This window comes from Rhipicephalus microplus, chromosome 8, assembly GCF_043290135.1.
Source record: "Rhipicephalus microplus isolate Deutch F79 chromosome 8, USDA_Rmic, whole genome shotgun sequence".
Lineage (NCBI taxonomy): Eukaryota > Metazoa > Arthropoda > Arachnida > Ixodida > Ixodidae > Rhipicephalus > Rhipicephalus microplus.
This window is the reverse complement of record NC_134707.1, coordinates 30,077,992-30,101,614: the sequence shown is the minus strand read 5'-3', so window position 1 is coordinate 30,101,614 and position 23,623 is coordinate 30,077,992. Positions and strand designations below refer to the sequence as shown.

General features: G+C 46.4%; 1 protein-coding gene across 6 annotated transcripts in view; it reads left to right on the top strand.

Annotated features, from left to right (window-relative positions):
* The window catches only part of LOC119165290 (uncharacterized), a 205,031-nt gene that overhangs the window by 66,310 nt on the left and 115,098 nt on the right, over nt 1-23,623 (top strand). For all 6 annotated transcript variants that reach the window (XM_075871420.1, XM_075871423.1, XM_075871418.1 and 3 more), the window contains exons 12-17: nt 296-394; nt 1,185-1,228; nt 2,311-2,357; nt 3,873-3,946; nt 4,579-4,691; nt 23,064-23,104. In XM_075871420.1, coding sequence (XP_075727535.1) covers nt 296-394; nt 1,185-1,228; nt 2,311-2,357; nt 3,873-3,946; nt 4,579-4,691; nt 23,064-23,104 — 418 coding nt within the window. The remainder of the gene's footprint in view (nt 1-295; nt 395-1,184; nt 1,229-2,310; nt 2,358-3,872; nt 3,947-4,578; nt 4,692-23,063; nt 23,105-23,623) is intronic.

Here is a 23,623-nt window from a genome sequence, read left to right as displayed (position 1 = left end):
TCTTTTTATTCGGCAGGGTGTTTATGTAAGGTAGCAGGTTAGATCTAGGGGTGGGTTATAGGCCAAAAAATACAGTACACGCACACCATCAAAGATCTTTGGTTAAGATAGAATTAACCGGAGTAAAAGCTATAGGTCTCAACAGTGCATATTTGAGGGGTACAGTTTGTATGCAGAGCATAACGTCATTAGATAAGCTGCAAAAAGCAGTGCAGCCTTAGGCTTACGGGTGAGTACACCGTATTTGCCTTCTAAAGACTCATGCATGTTATTGTTTATCGATGTGTCATTGCAGCATCAAGAAAGCTCATCTAGGATATCACGGTTGCCATTCTGCGGAATTCCGAGGCTGCCCTCTTGGGACTGCTCCCTGATACGACGCCGACATTCCGATGTGAGTAGCCGACTTCATCCACGAAAATGGGAGCACTGATTCTGCTCTCTCTAAGGATGTGAATTGGGGACTATGCTTTGCAAAAGTCGCTCAATTTGACCCTCTGTTAGCTAACGTGCAATGAACTCATTGTAAAGCGAACACTCTACGCCCCATACTTTGTTGAATATGTTGCACCTACTTTGTTTTTTACTCCTGGGGCATGGGGTGAGCTAGTGTTTGTGGATGTACAACCTGTGACACAGTGCAGAGCAAACATATTACAAAAACTGTTAGAAAAGTATTGGTAGACTTTGACAAATTTGAAAACAAGGCTGTGTTTTTGTATAAGGTTTTTCGAGTTACTATTTCTTTGCTGTGCATCACTTGAAGTTGAAAACTTATCCTTTCCTTCTTTCTGATTACAATATTCCACAGGTTAAAATATTTTACCTTGCTGAACCGTGATTACACTGGCCTTCATGTATCAAAAACCCCATTGTTAATTCTGACAATACATGCACGATGCAAAAAGTTGTTCAGTTCCAAGTATTTGTGCTAGCACCTGTGATTGCACTGAGTGGATGCTTTTCACAGATACATCAGATTTTATGATTTTACAACTGTTCTTTGTACTGTTGATGTTTTTCTGGGGCAGAAGTTGCACACTTAAGTTTGGGTGGAAGTTGAAGATCCTCGTGCGGTCAATACTAATCCGCCGTCCCTCACTACGGCGTGCCTTCTGATCGTATTGTTGCTTTCGTGCGAAAAACTCGGGAGCCTCTTGAGACAATATTGTCTGCTTGCACAGGTTGGAGTGCTCAGCCCTGTTTTGAACCACTCTGGACATAGCAGGTGAGTGCTTGTCATACAAGTTGTGCATGTTATATTCTTAATTTATTAATTATATTGTTCATTTTTCCAACTAGGGCTGATTATTGTCAGTGAAATACCTTTCATAATAAACATTCATATTTTTCTGAGATGCTTCAGTGCACCCTTGAACTCCAGAATTTATATGGAATATTCTGCTACTGCTTCTAAAGCACCGATAGCCGCTCTGAACTTAATTATTTTCTGCTCCGAAAACATGTATGGCAGCTCTAAAGCAGTGCTTTTGTGGCTTCTTAATCTGCCCCAAAACGTGAAGTCACTTCCATCATTGATTCTTGTAGTGAGCAACCCATTCGTGCACGAAAACGCTTGCAGTCATCATTCTGCTTTAAATCTTAAGTCTATTGCTGGGCGCAAAGTTGCCCACTGATAGGTAGTGTGGCAGACTTTTTTTCTAGTGCACAAAAACTTTGGACATGAACTAATAGTGGAGAACTGCTTTAAGAGGAGGGAGAGGTAGATTGAAGAATGGGATATTTAAAATCAAAAGGGTTTTTTTAAATCGTGCTGATTTCTAGCCATAATTTCTGGCTGATCTGAATGGGTAGAAAACCATTATCGCGTTCTTTCTGTTTTACGTACACCATTTTTCTTTTGGGTATCGGTATTGAATACTGAAAAAAGTTGCACTAAATTGTATAATCACTTCCTGGCTGATCTCCTCGAGCGGGTATGAGCCATATTTGAGGCATCATCATCATCAGTGGCATAGAAGTATGAAAAACTTCTCTGCATTTCTCAAAACTTTACTTCAGAGTGATAAAGTAGTAATGCTTTTGGTGTTATCATTATCTTTACGTTCACAAGAACATACTGGCAGTACGTTCAACAATATGGTGATGACATGTGACAATAGGGCTGGGTTCTGCTGAGTATCGCTGAGGATTTTGCTTTTGTAACCAGTCGGTATGTATCACCAAGTACCACTGAGTAACTACTGAGTATCATGCTGAGTATCATGCTTTTGTGACCGCTGAGTATCACTGAGTAACCACAAAGCACCACTGAGTATCATGCTTTTGCCGTCTCTTGTCATTACGCAGCCTACCATCGAGGATATCGGTTGAAGAGAACGTGGGTAGCTCTGGAGGTGCGTACCGTTTTTCTTGTCATTGTTCTATACATACTTTTTCGTACTGCCAGACCCGTATTGCGGGACGTGGAGAAAAAATTTGGTGCTTTATGAAATGTTATCTGGAATATCTGTAACCTTTGCCTCACACAATAACCAAAAAACGTAAAATAAATGGATTTTTTGACACTTTAACTTTTTGTGGTCCAAAACTTTTACCCACTTTCCGGCTCTACCGATCCGAGAGTACTATGCCAGTTTCTGGCATCATTAAGAAAAACGTTAACTGTAGTAAAAAAACTCGCAGGATATTTCTGTTCCTGCATTCTACTTGCAACTCCTGTAGCAATACTTGGGCAGCGTATGATACCACTCAAAGCATTCTCCTTGGTGCAGGCAAGAGTTCTTACTGTAAGTTTTGCAGAAGAACAGAGCGGTTGTCTCCACCACACTCATCGTAGTCTTTGTCACTCACTTCTGTCGAATCACTCTATTACTGTTTGGTGGGGACACGTAATTCTCTTCCCCACTAATGTCGCCATGCATTTTGCTAAAAGCACCACTGTAAAACACATGCAGTGAAAACATGGCCATGCTTCTCGGTGAACCGCACCAGAGTGGGTACGTTCTAGTCTCCGTACTGAAGATAGTGCTGCACCTTAGTGTAAAGAAAAGTAAACCTCAACTAACTAAGCTCATCCGTTCTTCAAGAGATGACACTTCATGTCTTTTAAAAATGCGAGCGATTTGCAATCAGTATACCGCTAAATTTACAACACGAACATCATTGTTGGGTTGTGCTCGACAGTGGACCGCTACAGCTGTGTTGCATTGTCAGGGGCTGTTCGACAACAAACTGCAAAGGGTTAAAACTTTCGTCTGATTAGAACAAGTGTGATCACCTTATCAGCTACTTGAACTTTCCAGGAAACTGCCTCTAAGGCAGTTTGCTCACAAGTTCATTCACCCGTTTTATTGGTTATCTATCAGCTATTTGAACACCTCTAAACGGTGCTTTAGCACTGTTACAAGGAATGTGGAATTCCTGCAAGATTGTGTGTGTTTGGGATTCCTTATTGTATTATGATTAATGGTCCATAGAACTTTTTCTAGTAGCACTAATTATTCACACAATATTGCCTCAGTGTTGCACTAATGCCATAAATGTTGCTTTAATGTTGCCACAACAATCAGTATAGCTAGGTAGTTTCAAAGGCATTGTAAAGTATCATTGCACAAGTTGTGGCCACATTTGCACTATTTTCGCATGGGTAAAAACCATAAAACATATTGAAACCCTATCTTTGAAAGCAAGAGTAGATAAACCAGAGTAAAAACTTGTTGATTATAGTAGTTATGGTGGTAGTAAACGACACCGAAAGAAAAGGCACATTGTGAGGTCTTGTTGAAATGGGTTGTTTTGATGGTTTTGCAGGAAAAGAAATAGTCACGCCTTATAGGCTTTGTGCATTATGCAGCATTACCTGTTGTGCAAGTTGCTGATCTTTTCTTTTTTTTCTTTAAATGTTTCAGGTCATACCTTGCAGGCAAGGCTTGAACAGGAGCTGGAGAAAAAAGAGGAACTCATCAGGGAACTGGAAGCAAAAGTAAGAAGCGCTCGTCACTTGATACGAACAAAGACTGCGTAGCCAGTGTACTTGCCCATGGATGCTACAGGGGGGGTTGCTGTGCAGTTGGTGTCGTCAGCCTGAACTGAGCGCATCTGCATTTACAGTTGCATTCATAACATAAATCTATCATTGTAATTAAAATTCGGTAGCAAGTGCAAGGTTAATTTTATACCACATGTCTAGAGCAAGATGGATTTGTTAAGTAGTCTTTAATTCATGTGCCCTAAGTGGGTGGGTTTCAAACTTTTCCTGTCCTTCATGCTGTGATCATGACTAATTTAAAAGCCTCAGAGTTAAACGGGTTGACCTTGTCCTGTTTGGTTGCGCAGCAACTTAGCAACTGGCGTGCATGCACCACAACTTCAAAGTATCAAGAGGCCCTGCTGTATTGAGAGCCCCACGTTTATTGAACAGCTGTGCAAACCTCTGCTTGTCGCCAGTTTCCATGCAGACACAGTATTTGTCGTAGTAAATCTGCTCACTGTGTATCGTTTTTCCTGCTAAACCCATGCTGAATTTCTTGCTCAATTGCTTCGCTTTCTATGCTAAATTTTCTAGTTCTACATGGTACATAACTGGTGCAAATGCGTTCTGCTCTCTTGTTGTAGATTGCAGAAAACACCGAGGAGCAGATGGCACTGGAGCGGCGGCATGCCGAGCTGTGCAGTTTCCTCGGCCTCTCCTTGGTTGTGCTCAGGTCCTTTCGCTTCGACCTGCAAGCGTGAGTGCTGTCTTTTCTTGATTTACCATCGCAGTGTCTCCGTCCCTACAGGCAATGCATGTCACCAACCTCAGAGGTATCAATGACGCTGCTTTTAGGGGCCAAGCTCCTCTTTATCTAACCTTGTCCTGTGTGTGCCGTAACTGAGAGAAGTGACGAGAAGAAAAAGGAAAGCAGTATGTCATGAACAGTATAATAGGCGGCACTGTCTCATAGAAGTACACAGAAACTGCAGATGAGTGAGCACATTCTAGATGGCTCTGTACCGCTGCTCTCCGATTGGTTGCTGTGCAAGTTGTGCCTGGGTGCACGAGGGAGTGCTTCCCTCAGTCTCCTGGATAGTCGCTGTACGTGGCGGACGTTGGTGGAGCATGGACGAAGTAGAGCGGCAAGCACGTTGAAGACTCTTGTGCTCTGCTTCCTTGGCTCGCGTCTCGTCGGTGTTACCCGGGCGCCGTCTGCATTCTTGAACGCGATCAGACGCATGCACGAATAGACACACGGACGAATGGGTGGATGCACGCACGGATGGACGGACAGAGATGTGGACGGATGCACGAACGGACGCGCGCATGGATCGCCATACAGACGCTTCACCCCACTTATCATTCACTCCATGGATATGCTGTGATTTTTTTAAAAGTTGGACTTGAGTGGCTGTGAAAGTCGTTACATCATGCATAATAACTATGGCAGTATAAATAAAGCCATCACTGTTTATTCCATCTTTTTTCTCCTCTCTGCAGCAGCCACTGCATGCCCTTGCATAGAGCTATAGTCGGTAAAAAATAGTCACTTACTAGAAGGGAAATGTGCTCATCTTATTTCTTTTATAAATAAATGTTGAACTTGGTGTGTTACAATTGTCTATGGTTTAGTGGTTATGGTATCGAAGGTCGAGGGGTTGAATTCCAGCCACCAGAGCTGCATTTTGATAGAACGGAAATAAATGCTGAAGACCCGTGCGCGTAGATTTAGGCATGCGTAAAAGAACCCCAGATGGTCAATATTTCCAGAGCCCTTGACTTCGGCATCTCTCGTTATATCGTGGTTTTGGGACATGATACACCAACAAATATAGTAGGCATCTGTTATGCACTTCAATTTAATCTGAGCAGCAGTCAATCATGATCATCTGTTTGGGCTGTTAATCATCGTTTTCGGGTGTATGCTTCATCAGATTCGCGGCGCTTTTTTGCTTCCGAAAACTAACGTCGTTAAAACCGAGTCTTCATAACATTATTACAAATGGATCTATCTGCCTCTATAGAATGCTTATTTTAGTATCGTAAAGAACGTGATAGTGGAACTTCCAGTCACATTCACTCATGGTAGGGTTATGTGACCTGAGCAAACGTCATGTATGAGGTCATTCCGTCACTGCCGACTTCGGTCCTGGCAGTTCTGATGCTGGTGAAATAGAAATGTGAGGTGGCATGGCCTAGGTTACTAGCCCTCAGTGACAATAGTGAAATCGCGATACATTAGCAATACTAGGCAGAAATTTTTCCTTTCATTGAAATTTTGGCTGTTGTATGACATGCATGATGAGTCTGCTTGGGTTATGTGTCACTGCCGCATGTGACTGTCACTGGAAGTTCCAGTACTGTGCTCTTTTGTGTATAGGAACATGCTACTGAAACTACACTGTGCGTGGCATACCGAAGGTGTGTGCCCTACATTACTACACCTTTACCTTCTTGTAATGAAATTAAGATGGCTGATACTAAGGTAGCATGTACCAACTAGGCTGTGGACGTGCTCTGCTGAAGAGGTCTGTGTTGTAGTCAAATGAGCGTCTCCCTGCATAATTGGAATGGCGCTGCCGTTGCTCCTTGAAGCGACAATCGTGAAAGGCGGCTTTGTGTGCAAAGGCTGAGCGATCGGAAATGGCTTGTTGCTTCCCGTGTACAATCTCCGCTTGCCTCGTGTAGGTTACCTCAGAGAAGCGAAAGGGAACACGATGCGCCTTCAGTTTTTTTTTGTTATTGTCGGAGATTTTTAGTTGGCTATAATATGTCCATCACGAAAAAACTCCGCGGTGCTAATGCACTAGTTCTAGTACACTCTAGTGGAGCTGTGACATGACTTCGCGCTGCCTATCAACTGCCGGTGCAGGTGCGCGCAGCTTCGCACTAGCTCCCCTCAACCCAGATGCACCTCTGCTGCCAGCTGCGCAATACTGCGCATTACGATGTGACATCATCATCGTGCAGCTGCGCCTGATCTCTCTCGCTGCCCGCTTCACCGACACTCCGCCACCATTTGAGCACAAGTACACACGCACACAGCGTTTGGCTCCACCTCCTAGCCTCGACACTGCTCGCATTTGCTTGGTCACACTAAATGATCAGCTGCGATGTGCCTTTAGTCTTGCGCCACTAGCGCAAGCTACACCTGGCTTTTTAAGGGGGGACGCGGCACTTAAAAGTCGAAAATCGGCTGAAACATCGCATTTTCTCTCTCATCATTTTCGCGTTCCCGAGGCCTTTCTTCATCTATCAGCAAATTTTGGCTTCGAAATTCTATTTATTTTCAGAGTTATAAGAGATAAAAAGAGCAACTACGCGCAAGTGGACTTTTAAATTCAAGTCTAAACTAGCCTTACTTCAACCGCCGACAGCATGCGAACTGCATGCTCCACCAGCGCCATTTTGGTCTTGTCTGAAAGGTCGCGTTTCCAGCTTTTCTCTTTTTTTCAGTAAGCAACCATGTGCCCCACGCGGAAGGAAAAAAAGCAAAGCGAATCCACGCGCGGCGTGCGACTCCATTGGTTGCCTGACACCTGTGACCAAAATGGCGTTTCTCGATTGGCCAGGAAAACTTGATGGCAGTGTCAGCCGCCATTTTGAAAAGGTATCGCTCTTGCGATGGTGTCTTATCCGTAACGTGTTTGTGCGGTCAGTGTGGTAGAATATTTTGGTGCGGTTCGCTATGCCCGGCGGTGCGAAAAAGTTCCGGTCGAAGCATCATTTTGGCTTTTTACGGAAGAAAGGCAGGGGTAGAAATTCCAATGGTGCTGCTACTGCATCGCGGGAGCAAGCTCTGACATCGTATGATAACGTCGACGTGGTCGTAGACGATTCCTCGTGTGTGCGTGGCGTGGGCGCTGGCCGCACGAGTACTGATGTTATCGTCAACAGAGGAGTGCGCGAGACAGGTTCCCCGGATAGCGTACGCTCTGTGGACTATGACGGCGCCGATGCTATCGGGAACGGAGAAGAGTGCGTAGACACGCGCCTCCCTGACAGCGTGCGCGATGTCTACTCCGGCCGTGTGAGGGTAGACACTGATGTGATCGGTGCCAGTGAAGTGCGCGAGGCGCGCGCCCGCGAGACTGCCACGCTTGAGGATCTTTTGTCGGTGTCGGCGACAGCACGAAAGATTGAGCGCTTTACAGATGCAAGCGGTGCGGCAACATATCCAGCAGTGCATCTTTGAGAGCAAGAGAGAAGGACCTCTGACGGACTGCCAGCTCCAACAAAAAAAGAGAAGCATCTGAGAATGTGAGGAAGCTGGCCAAGAGGAGGAATAAGAATGGGATGCATCCAGATTATGCCCCTGGTGCATTTTCTTAAGCTTTTAGAGATATTTTTCCGATAGAAATGTGTTGCAACGTTTTTCCTTGTTTTCTCAAAACAGCAGTTATGACACATTTGTCACAATGGAGGATAAATAGCTTCTGTTCTATTTGAGCTATGAGCATAATTTTTGTTTTGCCAGAAAGATAAATGTATACAGTTAGCAATATGCCTATTTTTAGGGCAATATACATTTCACAAAATTTTTTTAATGGGTCACATGTATGGTATGTGACGTGACAATGGCTTTTTTTTCTGTAAACATAGATGACCTCTAACTCTTGTTAAAATTCGCCTAGTAAATTGATTTATAGCTCTTGCTATCCTTGAACATCCTACATTGTTTCAACACTGTAACCACCATTTTTGGGTTCTCTGATTAGATGCTAATTTTGCTCCAAACAAAGGACCCAGCTTATGCAATGATAGCACAGTATATTGGGAACTACTAGCTCTATCATAAAAGTAATCACATTTTTGGAATCTGCACATCAAATTACACAAACTGTGAAAATTTGGTTCAGATCTATCCATAAATAAAAAAGTCGCTTTTTAAGTGCAGCTTCCTCTTAAAAGAACATCGATGAGGCTCGCTTCGAAGAAATTCTGCTGTTGGGATTGGCGGCGGCATCTGTGGTTGTGAGCGTAAATTCTAGATGTATGCAAATCAAAAAATAACCCTTCCCTTCGATTGGGACCAGGGATTCGAATCTTTGCTCGTGATACGTTCAGCCGCTCGGCCACAACGCATACAGCTTCTAGTATACACGGCGAGCTATTTGTATGCACAATTTAGCTTGGTGATACGTACATCTCTGAAAATGGTTCAGATGCTCAATTATCACTCGCGAAATCTTGCAAAGCTCCCATAGCGGCGCTTTCTGTACTTTGTCGCACCGCATGCATGGATATAGAAGCCGGCGACGTCCGCACATTGTCTCTCCTAGCAGCATTATAAGTATCGATGTTCAAGCAAAGTGAGGCTAGCAATTGGCAAGGAGATACGAACATGTTCAGATTATGCTATCGCATTCTATTGTCTAAGCTGAAGCTCAAAATTTCTTTTTGCTGTCATGCCAGCGTTGAGAATGCGTTCTGATAGAAGTGAACTTTGCCATCCAGTTGTGAACACCTGTGGTGTTACGCAAGGACTATTCGAAGCTGCGAAAACCATGACTAATGCGCACCTCAAGAATTCAACCAGAAGATGACGCCGCACCAAGCACAAAATGGTAGTGCCTCTTCTTGTTCGCGTAGTCTTGCTTGAAACTCTCCTGTTTTGAAAATTTCAACAAGCTGCTTGTGAATCATTTAGTATAATTGCTGTGTCAGCACAGGCTGTGACTGCTGGTGCTCTCGCTGTTTCTTCTGCCGTGTCTATTTCCGTAGTTAACATGCTAGCTGCCGTTCCCTCTTTGCCGCACTGCTTATTGGGCGAGTTGGAACAAGTCACTCATAGTGTAGTGCAGCGCAACAGACACCAAACGAGCGAGAGAACGAGGACACAGCGCATTCTTCCAACGAAAGTTTATTAGCGTGTACACCACTGTATCGGGACACCTTGGCATCCATGTGCAGGACTGCAAGTGTAGCCCTATCTTTGAACAAAACTGGTCCGTGCAGGAAATCGGGACTGAAAGGTGAGGGAAATAATTGAGGCTCAAGAAATCAAATGGTCTGGAGACGCATGCCTTCCTAGCATCTTTCCGGTAAAGAGCTTTGTTTTTGGCGAGACATGCAAAGGGAGCGGTGGTAGTGCTCGTGTGTGACTTATTGGCCCTTCTGACGTATTGGCCCTGCTTTGGCTGTGCATATAGTATACGTGCGTCCCAATCTAATAAACTTTAGTTGGAAGAATGCGCTGTGTCCTCATTCTTTCGCTCGTTTGGAGTCTGTTTGTTGCTCTGTACTACACTACGATTCTCTTTGCCTTCGCTGTCGACTACACTGACAGCGTGGGCCGGGATTCCTGGATATTTCGCTGCATCAGTGTATCTTGTGTCTGCATTGCAACCGTAATCTTGTCGGAGCTTCTTTATTCTGGCTTTTCTTCTTTCGAGATAATAGGTAGGATGCACATTTTGTGAGATGAGGGCTACTGAGATGTACTGTCTAGTTGTTGCTGGAATAATCTTTTCCTCATCACATTTTTTCATTGCTTCAAAATAATTAACCCAATCTTTGAAGTTTCGCTTGCTCAGTTCAATTAGTCTAGGTCGTTCGAGTTGATTTACTTTGTATGCTTCGGTGAGCTCCTCCCAGGTGTTGTGAAGACCTAAACGTAGTAGTCGCTGAGTGGAAACATGTTCAGAGATTCCTATGGCAGTTTTGATGGCCTTTCGTGTAAGGGTATTCAGTGTTTGAATTTCAGAATTCTCGAGATCCAACTAAGGGGTTCCATAAGTAATTGTGCTAATGACGAGTGCTTGGATCAATTTGATGGTGCCATGTTCTTTCAAGCCATGTCTTCTGTTTGATATCCGTTGTACCAAGTGCGCAACTTGTGTTACGGTTGCTTGAAGCTTTGGTAGTGTGGCTGTGCCCGATCTGTCTTTGTGGATGTCTAGACCCAGGACTCTGGGTGATTCCACTTTAGGAATTGGCACTCTATTTAACCAAAACTTTGGTTCTGGGAATTCACCTGTTGGCGGCCTTTTCCTTGTTCTGGCTTTTAAGAGGCAGCTCCGACTTTTCTTGCACACATGTGAGCCTACAAGCATTGAGGTAATTTTCTGTGTGGTCCACTGCCTCTTCAAGTGTATGTTGCCGAGCGCCTGGAGAGCTGCCAGTTGTTATGGTTAGATCATTTGCATAGAGGGCGTAGCTTATCCGCTGTACTCCTTTCAACATATTCAGCAGTTTTATTGGGCAATATTAAAAAGGAGTGGCGAGATAGCGGAGCCTGGAGGGGTTCCTTTGGTTTGTCATTTCGAACTGATCTGATTTTAGAGTGCCAAGGCGCACCGTTGCTGTTCTGCCCGTAAGAAAGTTTTGTACATAGCGGTAAGTTGTTTCCTCACAGTACATGTCTTGGAGGTTCCTCAGTATACTGCGCTGTGAGAAACATTATCAAACGCTCCTTTCATGTCCAATGCCATGTCTGTGCTTTTACTGTGCTTGCTTTGCTTAGGTGATCGATGACTTCCTCCTTCAGTTGTAATAGAATGTCTTCTGCTAACAAATGGTGGTGGAATCTACACGTTGCATCGGGCAAGTATCAGTTTTCTTTCAAGTATAGAGTTTGTCTGTTTATGACCATATGTTCATACAGCTTACCGGCGCATGATGTCAGGAATATGGGTCGCATATTTTTCATTACTAGTGTATGGCTAGGAGAAAAGAAAATCTGTTTGGCAGCAGTATCACGAGCAGTCTCCATCAGCTGTTATCAGTTGCGTCGTTCGCAGTGTCGTGCCCAAGCACGCATGCCATTGGCTGCGCTGTGAGTGACAACGACCATCTCGTTGCAGCTGTGATGCCGAGCGCGCGCATCAATCTCTCTTGAAACCTTCGACATGGGTATGCCACAGACGTGAGAGAGCTCGGAATTCACCCTGGTGATGGTGCAGTTCGGGGACAAAGACAGACCTGGAGGCATAGTGCCGGTGGCAACTGCGTACCAATCATTGCCCCGCCGCGGTGGTCTAGTGGCTAAGGTGCTCGGCTGCTGACCCGCAGATCGCGGCTTCGAATCCCGGCTGCGGCGGCTGCATTTCCGATGGAGGCGGAAATGTTGTAGGCCCGTGTGCTCAGATTTGGGTGCACCTTAAAGAACCCCAGGTGGTCGAAATTTCTGGAGCCCTCCACTACGGCGTCTCTCATAATCATATGGTGGTTTTGGGACGTTAAACCCCACATATCTATCTATCTAACTGCGTACCAATCATCCGGCAGCCTTCTAAGGGGCACTAAATCGCGAATGGGAATGCAGGCGGCTGTGGCGAACAGAACCTGAAACCACGCTGCCAGGTCCGCTCTCGATGTCAAACGCTTGCAACGTCGTTAGAGCGACAACCTGGTGATTGCGGGAGCACTTTCAATGGGGCGAACGCCTGTTTTCGATGGGCGTTTTTCCAGTGGCACATTGGCTTCGGCTGCAATATTTGGGACCACCTGTGGTTCGAGAACAACCACTGCGATTAACGCATTGCAAAACACATCTAACCACTTATCACACTCCTCCATGACCGTGATGATGCGAGGCACAATGTGCGGCATGTCAACACTGGTAAACCCGAGCCAAACCTGTGCATAACCTCATTAAGAAGCACGAACATCTAACCAATAATTGTGTGAAAGGCTTCAGTGGTATGTCTGCTTGAATCCAGGGATAACCACCAGGGTCGCACGTTTCAGCTTTTGCTGTTCAACCGGAGTACTTGGGTGGGGATATTTTTTTTGTTAGGATATACTGCAGGCACTTCTGTGTTTATGCAGGAAGGGTGAAATCATAAGAGCTTACGAGTATTCGGAGTGTCGCAAACAAGCGACATTTTTTTTAATTGTAGAGTTAACAAACATCAAATAGTATTCAGCAGTAATGTCCCTTCCTTGTCGGCATTACCCTGAACAGCCCTTATTATGACCTCTATTTGCGTGTGTTAGCTAACTTTGTTGCAGCTTTGTCTCCATCAAGAATTCTCAAGATAAGCTCAATGAGGAGAGTTCCCATTAAAGGCTGCTTCCCCCTCTCGCCATTGGGGCTCCTAGGTAATGCGACTTCCCTGGGTGGCCCTTAATACTCTGCCTTTTAGGGGCGAAGCTCCTTATAGCGGCACCCGTTCGTCCCCCGTAGTATATAACAGGTATAACATTTTGACCTCCAAGGTGGTGCTGGTAAGAGACTTCTTCTGTGCGTTGTTGAACAATAAAAAATAGTGCTCAATGTACATGTCAATGGCTGCTAATGGGGAATGAGAGACAGGAGCATTCGGCTTTTAGTTAACGCGCAGGCTGCGATCACCATTAGCAGCCATTGGCATGTACATTGAGCACTATCTGACAAGAAAGGGTTGCTACGTTATACTCGCTGGGTGTAACCTCTTTAGCTTTAGAAAGGTTTAGCGAGCGTTGAGCCGCAGTGCCATGAATACAATGAACTTGTATATAGCATGAATGAACTCGAGGTGGTTAAAAATGGGAAGTAGATACGAAGCGCAAGCCGTAAGAAAGTAAAAGCCAAATTCTCCGCCTCTCATTTCCTATTAGCAGCCATTGGCATGTACATTGAGCACTATCTGACTGAAAAAGTTTGCTACGTCATACTCGCTGGTTTTCTTGGTTTTCGAAAGATTTAGCGAGCGTTCGGCCGCAGTGCCATCAATACAGTGAACAAGTATATTCCATGAACTCGAGGTGGTTAAAGGTGGGAAGTGGACCCGAAGCGCAAGCCGTAAGAAAGTGTGCGTGTGCCACCTCTCGTTTAGTCCTTAGAATGTCCGCTGGATGGCGGTGCTTCTATATGGGGAATATATGATGAAAAGATGCGAGATGGTGGTACTTGGAGTGTTGAATAAATAGATGGACGAACGAACACATAGACAGATGCATGGATGGAAGCATGAACGGACGCAGGGGCGGCTGCATGGACGAACGCAGGGACGGACGCACGAACAGACACACGCACGGACGGGCTGATGGACGCATGGACGGTCACACTGATGGACGCATGGACGGACGGAAGCAAGAACGAATGGATGGACGAATTCTTCGCCCCACTCTCCATCATTCACTCCGTGGATATGCCGCCATTTTTTTTAAAGAGATCACGCCGTTAAAAAAAAAAGTCACAGCTTGGCCACAAAGGCGAAGCAATGAGCGTGATGGCAACAAACTGGAAGGTCACGCGCAGAATGGCAAGCAGATCTAAATATGCCCCGCGTTTCTCACGGACAAGTGATGCACGAAACGTACTCACAGGTACAGGTGCACGCGAATAAGCGTCTCAGTTGTTTCTTCTCTGTGAAGAGCGCGCTTTTCGCAAACGGAGACTGCAATGATTGCAGTGACCTTTGTGCGCCCGGTAACTACAACAGAATCGTTCCAAGTAAAGCCCGAGGTCAGCCAAGACGTACGATTCTCCCCCACGCGGGGTAAGGGCACGCGAAGGAGCGTCGCCACCCTCCTCTAAGCGCGCGTCGCCACATCACGCGGCGGCGCGCACCCATTGCGCCATCTTGCTGGTAATGCTGAAAACACGATAACTCCCCCTTAGATGCCCGTCAGCAGCGGTAAGTAGTAGGTATAAATAGCTTGCCGTTTGAACGTTGACGGACGTGCTCCTCGGTGGCTGACACTCACGATGCAGAGGAACCCAGTTCAATTCCGCGCGCCGGAGTCTTTTTCTGTTTTTTTATATTTCTTGCATCTTCATATGTATATATAGATACGTATACATATACGGTGACTGGCGGCGACGCCGGGGGCAAAATCCAGCATGGCGTGTCCACATAATTGCTATCGCAATATAAGCGCGAAAGCGAGCATTGTTCAAAGTTAACGTAGTCAGATTTCTCCGTTCTCGAGGAGCCTTAAATTCGTCCACTCCAAAAGATGCACAGCTAATTTCCGTCCCTTCTTGTAGTATAATAATGTACAAAGGCCTCAACCGTTCTCTTCCTCTCGTGTGCCCGTCATTTTAGCGACTCGACAAGGCAATACGCCTGTTCTACCCCGCCTACTTTCTAGCCGCCTTTTAAAACGTTCCGGTTCCCCCCCCCCCCCCCTCCGTTGGGCACGTGGGCTCTCTCGGCGCGTTAATTGATTGCGGCGTCTCTCGCAGCCGCCGGTGGTTAGGAAAGTCCCGGTATATTTAGCTGCGAATACCGGAGCAACTGTCTGCGTCTGGGAGCCAGAGGTGAATGGAGGAGAAGTACGCCGGCTAAATGTGAACGATGCGGCCTTTTTGGGGGGGGGGGGGGGGGGAGGTTAACATTATTGCTCGCAATCGCCCGACGGCTTTGCGTGAATGAAGGCCGAGGACAAATATGTGCGTACCCATTTGACTTGGACGCGTTATAGCAGTGATGGTGATGAGAGGGTTGTTGCAGCGATGAGGTTTGAAGATGTTGGTGCGGCATCACTCGTGTATCTTGGGTTGCGGGCAAGTGCTGGTGTGGCTTGAGAGGGGCAAATACTTCTTTTGCGCCCACCCCATCTCTTCCGACAACTTGAAGCTTTTATCCCAGCCAAATGGGAGTGCGAAAGGGGCTCTTGCCCCTAAGAGTCCCTTTTGCATCCCCCCCCCCCTAGACGACAGCCATGGCGCTCCTGTACTTGGGCTTCAAGTTCTAAGGTGGCTTGAGAAGGACAGGCACCTTTTTTTTTTTTTTTTGCACCACGCTGCTGAAGCCCGGCGATAGGAGTGTATTCATGCAATTTCATCGGATGGCCCGTGGCGGGGTAAGTCGTACTGCGGCTCCGTTTGCTTGGGCATGATACCACGTTAGCAGCATCGCTGGCGCCCAGATGAGATTTTTTAGGAGTTGCGTCATTTTTATAGGTCGAAGGGAAACCATTATCGCTCCTCTCAACGTCGTGTGTCGTGCGCTATCGGTAGCAAATATGGACTGGTCGCGAGTTCGACTGCCGGCGAAAGTGACCGCATTTAGTATATGTGAGCGGAATGTTCGAGAACCGCCTTGTACTGCGCTCTCTTTTGGGGCAATGTTTTCCTTGAGAGCGTATACCCTGCATTTGGAGGATATGCTTAACTTTACAAATAAAGTTTAATCCTTAGTTGACGTTTCAACGGTCGAAGATGAAACAAAGCAGATAACAACTGTGGGTTATCGGGGAGATCGACGTCACTACGGAGATAGAATGCAGACAAGTCAGATAGCAGGGTGCATTGTACGAGCAAGTGATTGATTATCATAGGCATACGTACGAGGATGGCAAGGGGGGTGGTCGCCTCCCCCCTCCAATCACCTAAGGGGGGCACAGTGATCCCCATACATTGATTTAATAGAGAAGGGGTCGTTGCGACGAGCAGTCGTCTCCTCCCCCCCGCCTCTTTGAAGAGGAACATGGCTCACGCCAATGCTGATGATTCTACTTATATTCTAAGAAAGCGGAGTGTGAAGCAGCTGGTCCGTGCGCACCGTTCTTTATTGTCCTCGGAAGAAAGAAAACTCGCATCAGTGCTACTTCTCATTCGTGGAGCTCAACTTTGTTTTCATCGTTTCCTTTTCTTCACTCCTACTGCCGGCGGCGTTGTGATGTTTGCAATTTTATTGTCATTCCAGCGGCATTCGCTTCTTGGGTGTCATTTCTACTGCTGTCCATCTGTTCTCCGTAAATGCGCGTAATGTACATGGGCAGCCGCATTTTCCGCATTAGTACAGATGCCTTGCGCGCGCATAGCACTCACTATTCCGAATAGTTTTGTGCACTGGAAAAAATTCAGGGAGGAAAAGGGATGAGACGCCAGACGAATGCAAATTACTCCGATATTTACGCAGCTACGAAATTCAACCTGCAACCTTATCCCCTCTTTCACCGCCGTGCCTGGGAAACGACTTGGGAGCTTGAAGCTCGTTCCCTAGTCGCATCGTTCAGTGATTCGATCGAACACACTCCGCTGTATGAGGTGTCGGCGCCTGTACGCTTCTTTGCATTTCGACCCGCGAACGCTCTTTTGAAAAGACCGTATCACTCCCGCAGTGACCACCGCGCCCTCTATATTGGCTACTTTACATAAACGGGACGGCCGGCCGGCGAGTGAGTGAATTGTGATGTACAGGCAGCGCGCTTGCTTAGTTTCATTCGACTGGATGGGGAGGAGTCTCTTTTACCAATTCCATTTGTCTTCTTTCCCCATTTGCTCTATGCTTCCCTCTTGCGTAAAGCTCGGAACGCTCGAGCAGTCGACACGTAAAACAAAAAAAAAAGAGAAACGACGTACAATACGACAGCAGATGACGAGCAAAGTAAGGCAACACAGAAAACCTTTCGCGTGGTTTTCGCCTTCTTCCCTTTCTCTTCCCAAAGGTTGAGAGCGAGAGGGAAAATGAGCGTCGGGGGGGGGGGATATCGATCGCGGTTCTCTCACGGACTTCCCCTCCCCTTTTTGTTTCTTTCGCTGTGCCTCTTTTTCTCTCATTTTTCTCTAGCCAAGATGAGGAGTGGAGGAGCGAATCGGGAAACGTCCGGACGTGGGAGCGTGTTCCCTCCTTTCCCTGATTAGTTTCCCGCGTTGCAACGCTGATGGAATCCGACTGCGCCTGCCGCGCCATCCCTTCGCGGCGTTTTTTTTACCCTTCTCCCCCGATCCCCACACCTCCCGCCGTTTTTCATTCCTGGTTTCCTTATACCTTTATCCGCTTCCCAAACCAAGTCTTGTTCTCGTCAATGCCCTTTTACGATTGCGTTAACTCTCTGCACAAAGACCAAAGGTTTTCCCACGTTGTCTTTCTATCCCGCCCTTCGAGGTCCTCTCCCCGCTGAAATTTCTCTTCCCCTCCAAATCCCGCCGTTCTTTTTCTTCCCTCGGTTTCGTCGAAATCGTTCTACTCTCAGCTCCTTATAATCTAGCTTGTTACACCAATTGTCTGGCTCGCTCCTCAGTCTCCTTTCTCTAGTTCGCAACACGCGGATCCCTTCCTTTCCCTACGGAGTCGCTCTATCCCCGTCATCCACGTTCCCTGGCATCTTTCGCGCTCTTTTGCTGGCTTTCTGGCTTGTCTCTCTCCGATTTGTCTCTCTCCCCATGTCCCTCTTTCTCTCTCCCTCTCGCGGGAAAATGGGTCGCCGTCCTTGGATTGGGGAGGAGGGTTGCTGCCTTTGTGTGCGTGCGGCTGCAGCGCGAGCCGATCGGTCGCCTTGCGCACCCGCTCCCCGGAGGTGTGGTGCTGACGCTGCCGCCGCTGCTGGCGTAGCGAAGACGGTGCGGCGTGCGCCTTCTAAGCCGCTGCGCTGCCGACGCGTCCGATCTCTCCTGAGGGGATATGTGCCGCCGGCGACTCGACGCAGTTCTACCGACGGCTCCGTGCTGCTGTTCCCGGGTGCGTTGTGTTGGCTTGGCTGCGCGTGCTGCGTTGGTTTCGCTTTCCGCGCGGTGTCGTTGTCGGCTGGCCCGAGGTCTGCATCGCGCGGGCCCTTTGGTTTGGCGATGTTTGGGACGTCCGTGGGTTTGCCGGAGCGCTCGTGCTGTTGCTGCGATTCGCGCGTGTTGCTTGCCTAGTGCGAGTTCGCTTGTTTATGTGTTGCGCCCGCCGCGTTGACCTGATGGTCATGGTACTCTACTGCTGACTCGAAGGTCGCAGGGATCGACTCCCGACCGCGACGGTCGCATTTTCGGTGGTGGCGGCAATGCTTGAGGCATGTGTAATTTAGAGTTAGGTGCGCGTCAAAGAGCCCCAGTTGGTCGAAATTTTCGAGGCTCTTGACTACGGCGTCCTTCATAACCATAATGGTTTCTGAGTTGTAAGCACCACCAATTATTGACTTTCGCGCCGGGTCGTGTTCGGGATTTCGTCGCGTCGGCTTGCCGTGGCTTTTGTGTGTGCTGCCCCCTCCTCACACCCCTTCTTATGAGTGGCTGACTGGCACTGAATGGAGGTGGCTTCTATTTTTGGCTCTCTCAGAGACATCTTGAAGTGTGGGTTTGCTTGTCACGTGTTGGTCGTCTCATTGGGGGCTTGATACAGACTTCATTTCTTGGTAGCGGGAGTGAGATTGCGATCAGACTCAAACGCCTACAGTCGCGATACCGGCGCGGGTTATGAAACCTTCGCGTGCTCCCCAGATCCCTATTTCCCGTTCCTCACGTACGTCAGTTGTGTTACGAAACCGTCGATCCTGTGAACCCTGCGGCGGAACGGTATCGAATTGATGGATGGCATCGCTCCTTCGATTGCGTGCGTGCTCGGGCCTCCACGTCCTTCTTCCTCGCCGGCTATTCTGTTGCTTTTCCTTCTCGCCCGTGCTGCAGACTATTGGCTTGCTATTTTGGGAGTCCTGTTCCATGCTGGCGAGTCCTCTTGCGTGCGGCGCGGCGCCGTGTGAAAGTTGATCTTAGCGCCCCACTGGTGTAGGGTTCTGCTTCATCGCCGTGTCAGCTTAGGTTGCGCTGTGGACATTGGCGTTTTCTTTTTGTTTCTCTGCGAAGGGCGCTTTTCTTATGTCATCATAGGCCTTTGTTTTTGTCGTATTGGTTATGAAAAGGTGGCACGTGCCCAGCTCTAGGAAACCTGCATGGCGCGGGAATCTAATTCGTAGCGAGGTTAATTTCAGGGATGGGGACATAACTGTGGACTTGTGTCAATAACTGTCAGTTACAGATAAGTTGGCTCTTTTCTGACCTGACCGGAGTGTCGTGCTCTTTTTTTTTCTCTGTGACGCACCATCAGTGAGCCACGATGTGTGGTGACCTCGGGAGAGACACCACCGCCGGGGCAGAAACGACGCGATTGGCCAAAGCTAGACTACACCACCCGGCGAGCTAGCCAATGGGCAGCTGCGTTTCGCAGTGTGGCTCACGGCAGCCCCAGAGGTTTGAGAATGAAGTTTTATGCTCGTCACGTAAACGCTGTAGTCACCTCTGTTTCGGTGTCACGTGATGCATGGGCAAACGCACCATTCCCTCCTACTAGTCAAGCGCATGCTCCCGATAGCCTTTTTTTTTTTATTCGTAGCTGCATGATGCTTGCAGCAGTTTAGCATTGTGGGCGCAAGAAAAATTCATGGCAATGATTTGACATTTCTGCACACTTCTTCCCCATAGCGAATGTGCTAATCAATAATTTGGTGCTGTGTGAAAATAGGAACGATATGTGGGAAAATAAGGCTATTCTTGTTAGTGTTCTAGTTGGGATTATCCTAATACAGGAGTGTTTTGGTCGAAATGAGAATGCTGGGGGTTAGAATTATTGTCAGTCTTCTTCCAAAATTATTCTTGATATGGGTATATTCTTGTCAGAATAGGAAGCAAAAATGGAAAGAGGAATATTCTTTCCAGTGTTCCTTTAGAAATATTGTTGTTATACGACTGTTGTTCCTGTAATAAAAAAAGGAATGTGTAAAAATACAAATATTCTTGCCATGTCACTGTCCCGTCAGTGGGATGTGGGCAAATTCGATGTTTTGAGTGTGCATGTTTAGCCAGTTGATTGTTTTGAGACAGCCATGGGCATGTTTCCGAATGCACGAAGATGTGTAGTGCTGTCAAAAGTTCATTCAATTCCTATGCTTCACTAGTAAGTGCCTACTACTGCTTACAAGACTTTGACTTGTGTTCTCAATTTAAAGTGGTTTTTTAAAGGGGTGTTATGCCATTCCATATTGCCAAAAAGTATATAACTTTTTGGCATTTATCGCTAAAAAGCATTTATCGCTGATATTGCTATAGGAAGGCTCATTTCTAAGCGATATGAGTTAATCACAGTTCAACTTGTTGTCTGAAGGGCAAAATTATCTGATTCATTAAGAAACAAACCTGTATTTATAGAGGTAGGAGTCGACATGTTCAGCCTACAAGCAATACACTTTCATGAATTCATGCTGGTCTCTCTGGGCATTAATTTAGTTATGTGCCATATCAGGTTCTTATCCTTGAAATTATGATGGTACTACGTCATAACATGGTACCATGGCTTGTGGTTTGCAATAGTACCATACATAGCATATGCATTCTTGTAGCAGGCACTTTTTGTAGAAACTTGTTGCGGTGATTACACTTCAGTGAGTCACATTGTGTGCCTTAATGTTTGATAGCATCTACAGTAATTTTGTCGCCCATGTTTCTGGCACATCTTGCATGGCTGTCGTACGATTTCACCTGGATTTATGCATGAATGAGCTGTAGCATTTTCACTGGATGAATGATTGTTAACTTCATGTGTTTTATTTTCATGGTACTGATTCAATCTATTGTGGTTTGTGTAATTTAGGACCTGGATTAATTACGATTCTAGCCTGATAAGTGGCCTATTTTTATTTTGATTTCGCATTTTTTTGTTTGATTTGTAGGCGTATATATGAATGTTTTTTACTTTCTTCTTTCAGGCCTTTAGTGAAGGCCTGGTATGTGTAAACTCTTTCCTAAGAAATATGGGGCTGCCATATTAGACTGTTAATGACCCTTTCTTGTTTCTGCATATTGCGACGTGAATGAATCGTGAAGCATCGTATGCACCAACCCAACCGTTTTCTGGCGCTAGTGTGTACTTTAACAATGTTAGTTTTTTGTTAAAGATAGGAATCACAAAGGTTATCAGCCCTATATGGCAGTACAGAAAACCATTGATGAACTGGTCTGTAGCCATAGATAAAATGAGGCTAAGCCTCAGAGCATCCTGAAAAAGTATGGACTATCTCCCAAAAGGGAACCATAATGGGATGGAAAGAAGGCACTGGTGCGCACACTGTTGACCCCGCTGAAACGAACGTCGAAGCGGGTGCTGGAAGAACAGTTTAAGTCGAAACTCTGTGTAGCCTTTAATCGAGTAAACATTTTTTAAAATGCAAGGACACGGGTGGCGGGTTGGGCTTCGTGTAAGTTTCATGGCAGGTAAACTAGTCGTAAAAGTGTTTCCACTTGATGTGCACTCGAACGTTGCGAGTGGTGGAGAGGGTGAATCAAGAGAGATGACATGCAGCGAGCGGCGACAGGCTAGGGAGAAAGGGAGAAAATGACATCAACGCACACTTTGAGGGAAGGTGGGACCTACTTGGCACTGCCCCAACACCTAGGGGAGCGCGGTGTGAGTGGTGGAACAGCGTTACAAAGGCTAGTCAAAAAGCGGCTTCGCATCTAATAAGGAGATTTGGGGGAGACGGGAGGGGGGTGCGAAAATTGGGGTGTAAGCATCTCCAGTGACTCCCCTTTTAGCGCTACCTCTGGCTGCTTGGCGGGCCAGCAATAACAGTGGCAGGTAGCAGCTTTTACTACTGGTTATAATGAAATCTAAAGCTTTGGGTGGTAAATGCATGTGATCCGATGGAGGCGGAAATGTTGTAGGCCCGTGTGCTCAGATTTGGGCGCACGTTAAAGAACCCCAGGTGGTCGAAATTTCCGGAGCCCTCCACTACGGCGTCTCTCATAATCATATGTTGGTTTTGGGACGTTAAACCCCACAAATCAATCATGGTAAATGCATGTGAACTCATTATTTGATTAAGACTGCCATATGATTGTATCTTCATGGTATGTTTTGGAGAACACAGACCCGCAGCTTAGCTGGAACGATCATTACATTTGGCCCTCGTACTTACTTCTGCCAGCCTCAACGAAATTCGGTATGGTCTATTAACAGAGATATCGAATAAAGTTTCTCTTTTTGTTTCAGTTTGTTTATTGGTTACATATGCATCAGTTACATAACACTCGTATTCATATGAGGGCCTCAGAGTATAAATGTTGAAAACAGGGCCCTCAGTTAAATGAAAGCTACGACAAAAGTGCATTAAAAACAATTGGTAGAATATTAGCAGGTGGCGAACAAATGAAAACAGTTGAAATACGTGATGAAATAATAATAAACCAATAACATAGAATGCAAATTTTTAAAAGAATACATCGTTCTCAATTGCAGTTTTTCTGACTTTGAGTCATCGGCCATAACATTGCCAATTGACTGGCGTGACAGCCACAGCTTAACATTATTCATTGGTGTATCTACGTCACGTCAAGCACTCCTATGTTTTTATAATAGTTTCAAGTTAAGTGGAGTTTGATATCGATTGTTTCCTTCGACGTTAGTGGACTACAATCTACTTGTGTTTCAAGTTACATTCTTAATGCTTGTGTGCTCTCATAAACCACAACAGTCTTGCGCAACTCACTCCGCAGGTTGAACGATGAAGCTGTCAGGGTCCTGGAATCACACGCTGGTGAGCTCACCCTTTCACTTTCTTTCATTCACATCACTGCTTGCAGGACTGCCAAGGTTGCTATTCTCTATTTAGCTCTCAAAGAGGTAACAGTCGGGATACACTGGGTGAAATGTATGCTGCACCAATCTGTGCATTCTAAAGAAACGGCTGAACGTTTTCTAGGTTGTTTATCTTGCCTAGCAATAATCGTCGTCTATCTTGTACGCTTTTCTTTAGTTTAGACTTGCACTCATTGCTTCGAAGCTAAAAGTGGTGTGCATGCTGTCATCATGACATAGCCGCGAGTATTAACATCAGGAAAAGATACTTTGGACGGAAGTATAGGCCAAATAGCTTGCCATATTTCCTTGCCAGAAACCCTCACCAAGTATACAGAGAGCTTGCAGGTTATATCGGAATTCCGGTGTGCAAGTAGTCTCCATGTATTTCTTTGCGGTAATGCGAGGAAGCAGCCGCACGACATTTTGTCGGGATCCTTTTTTTTCTTCATTTTTATTTTTCTGCAGTTTGCAGTTC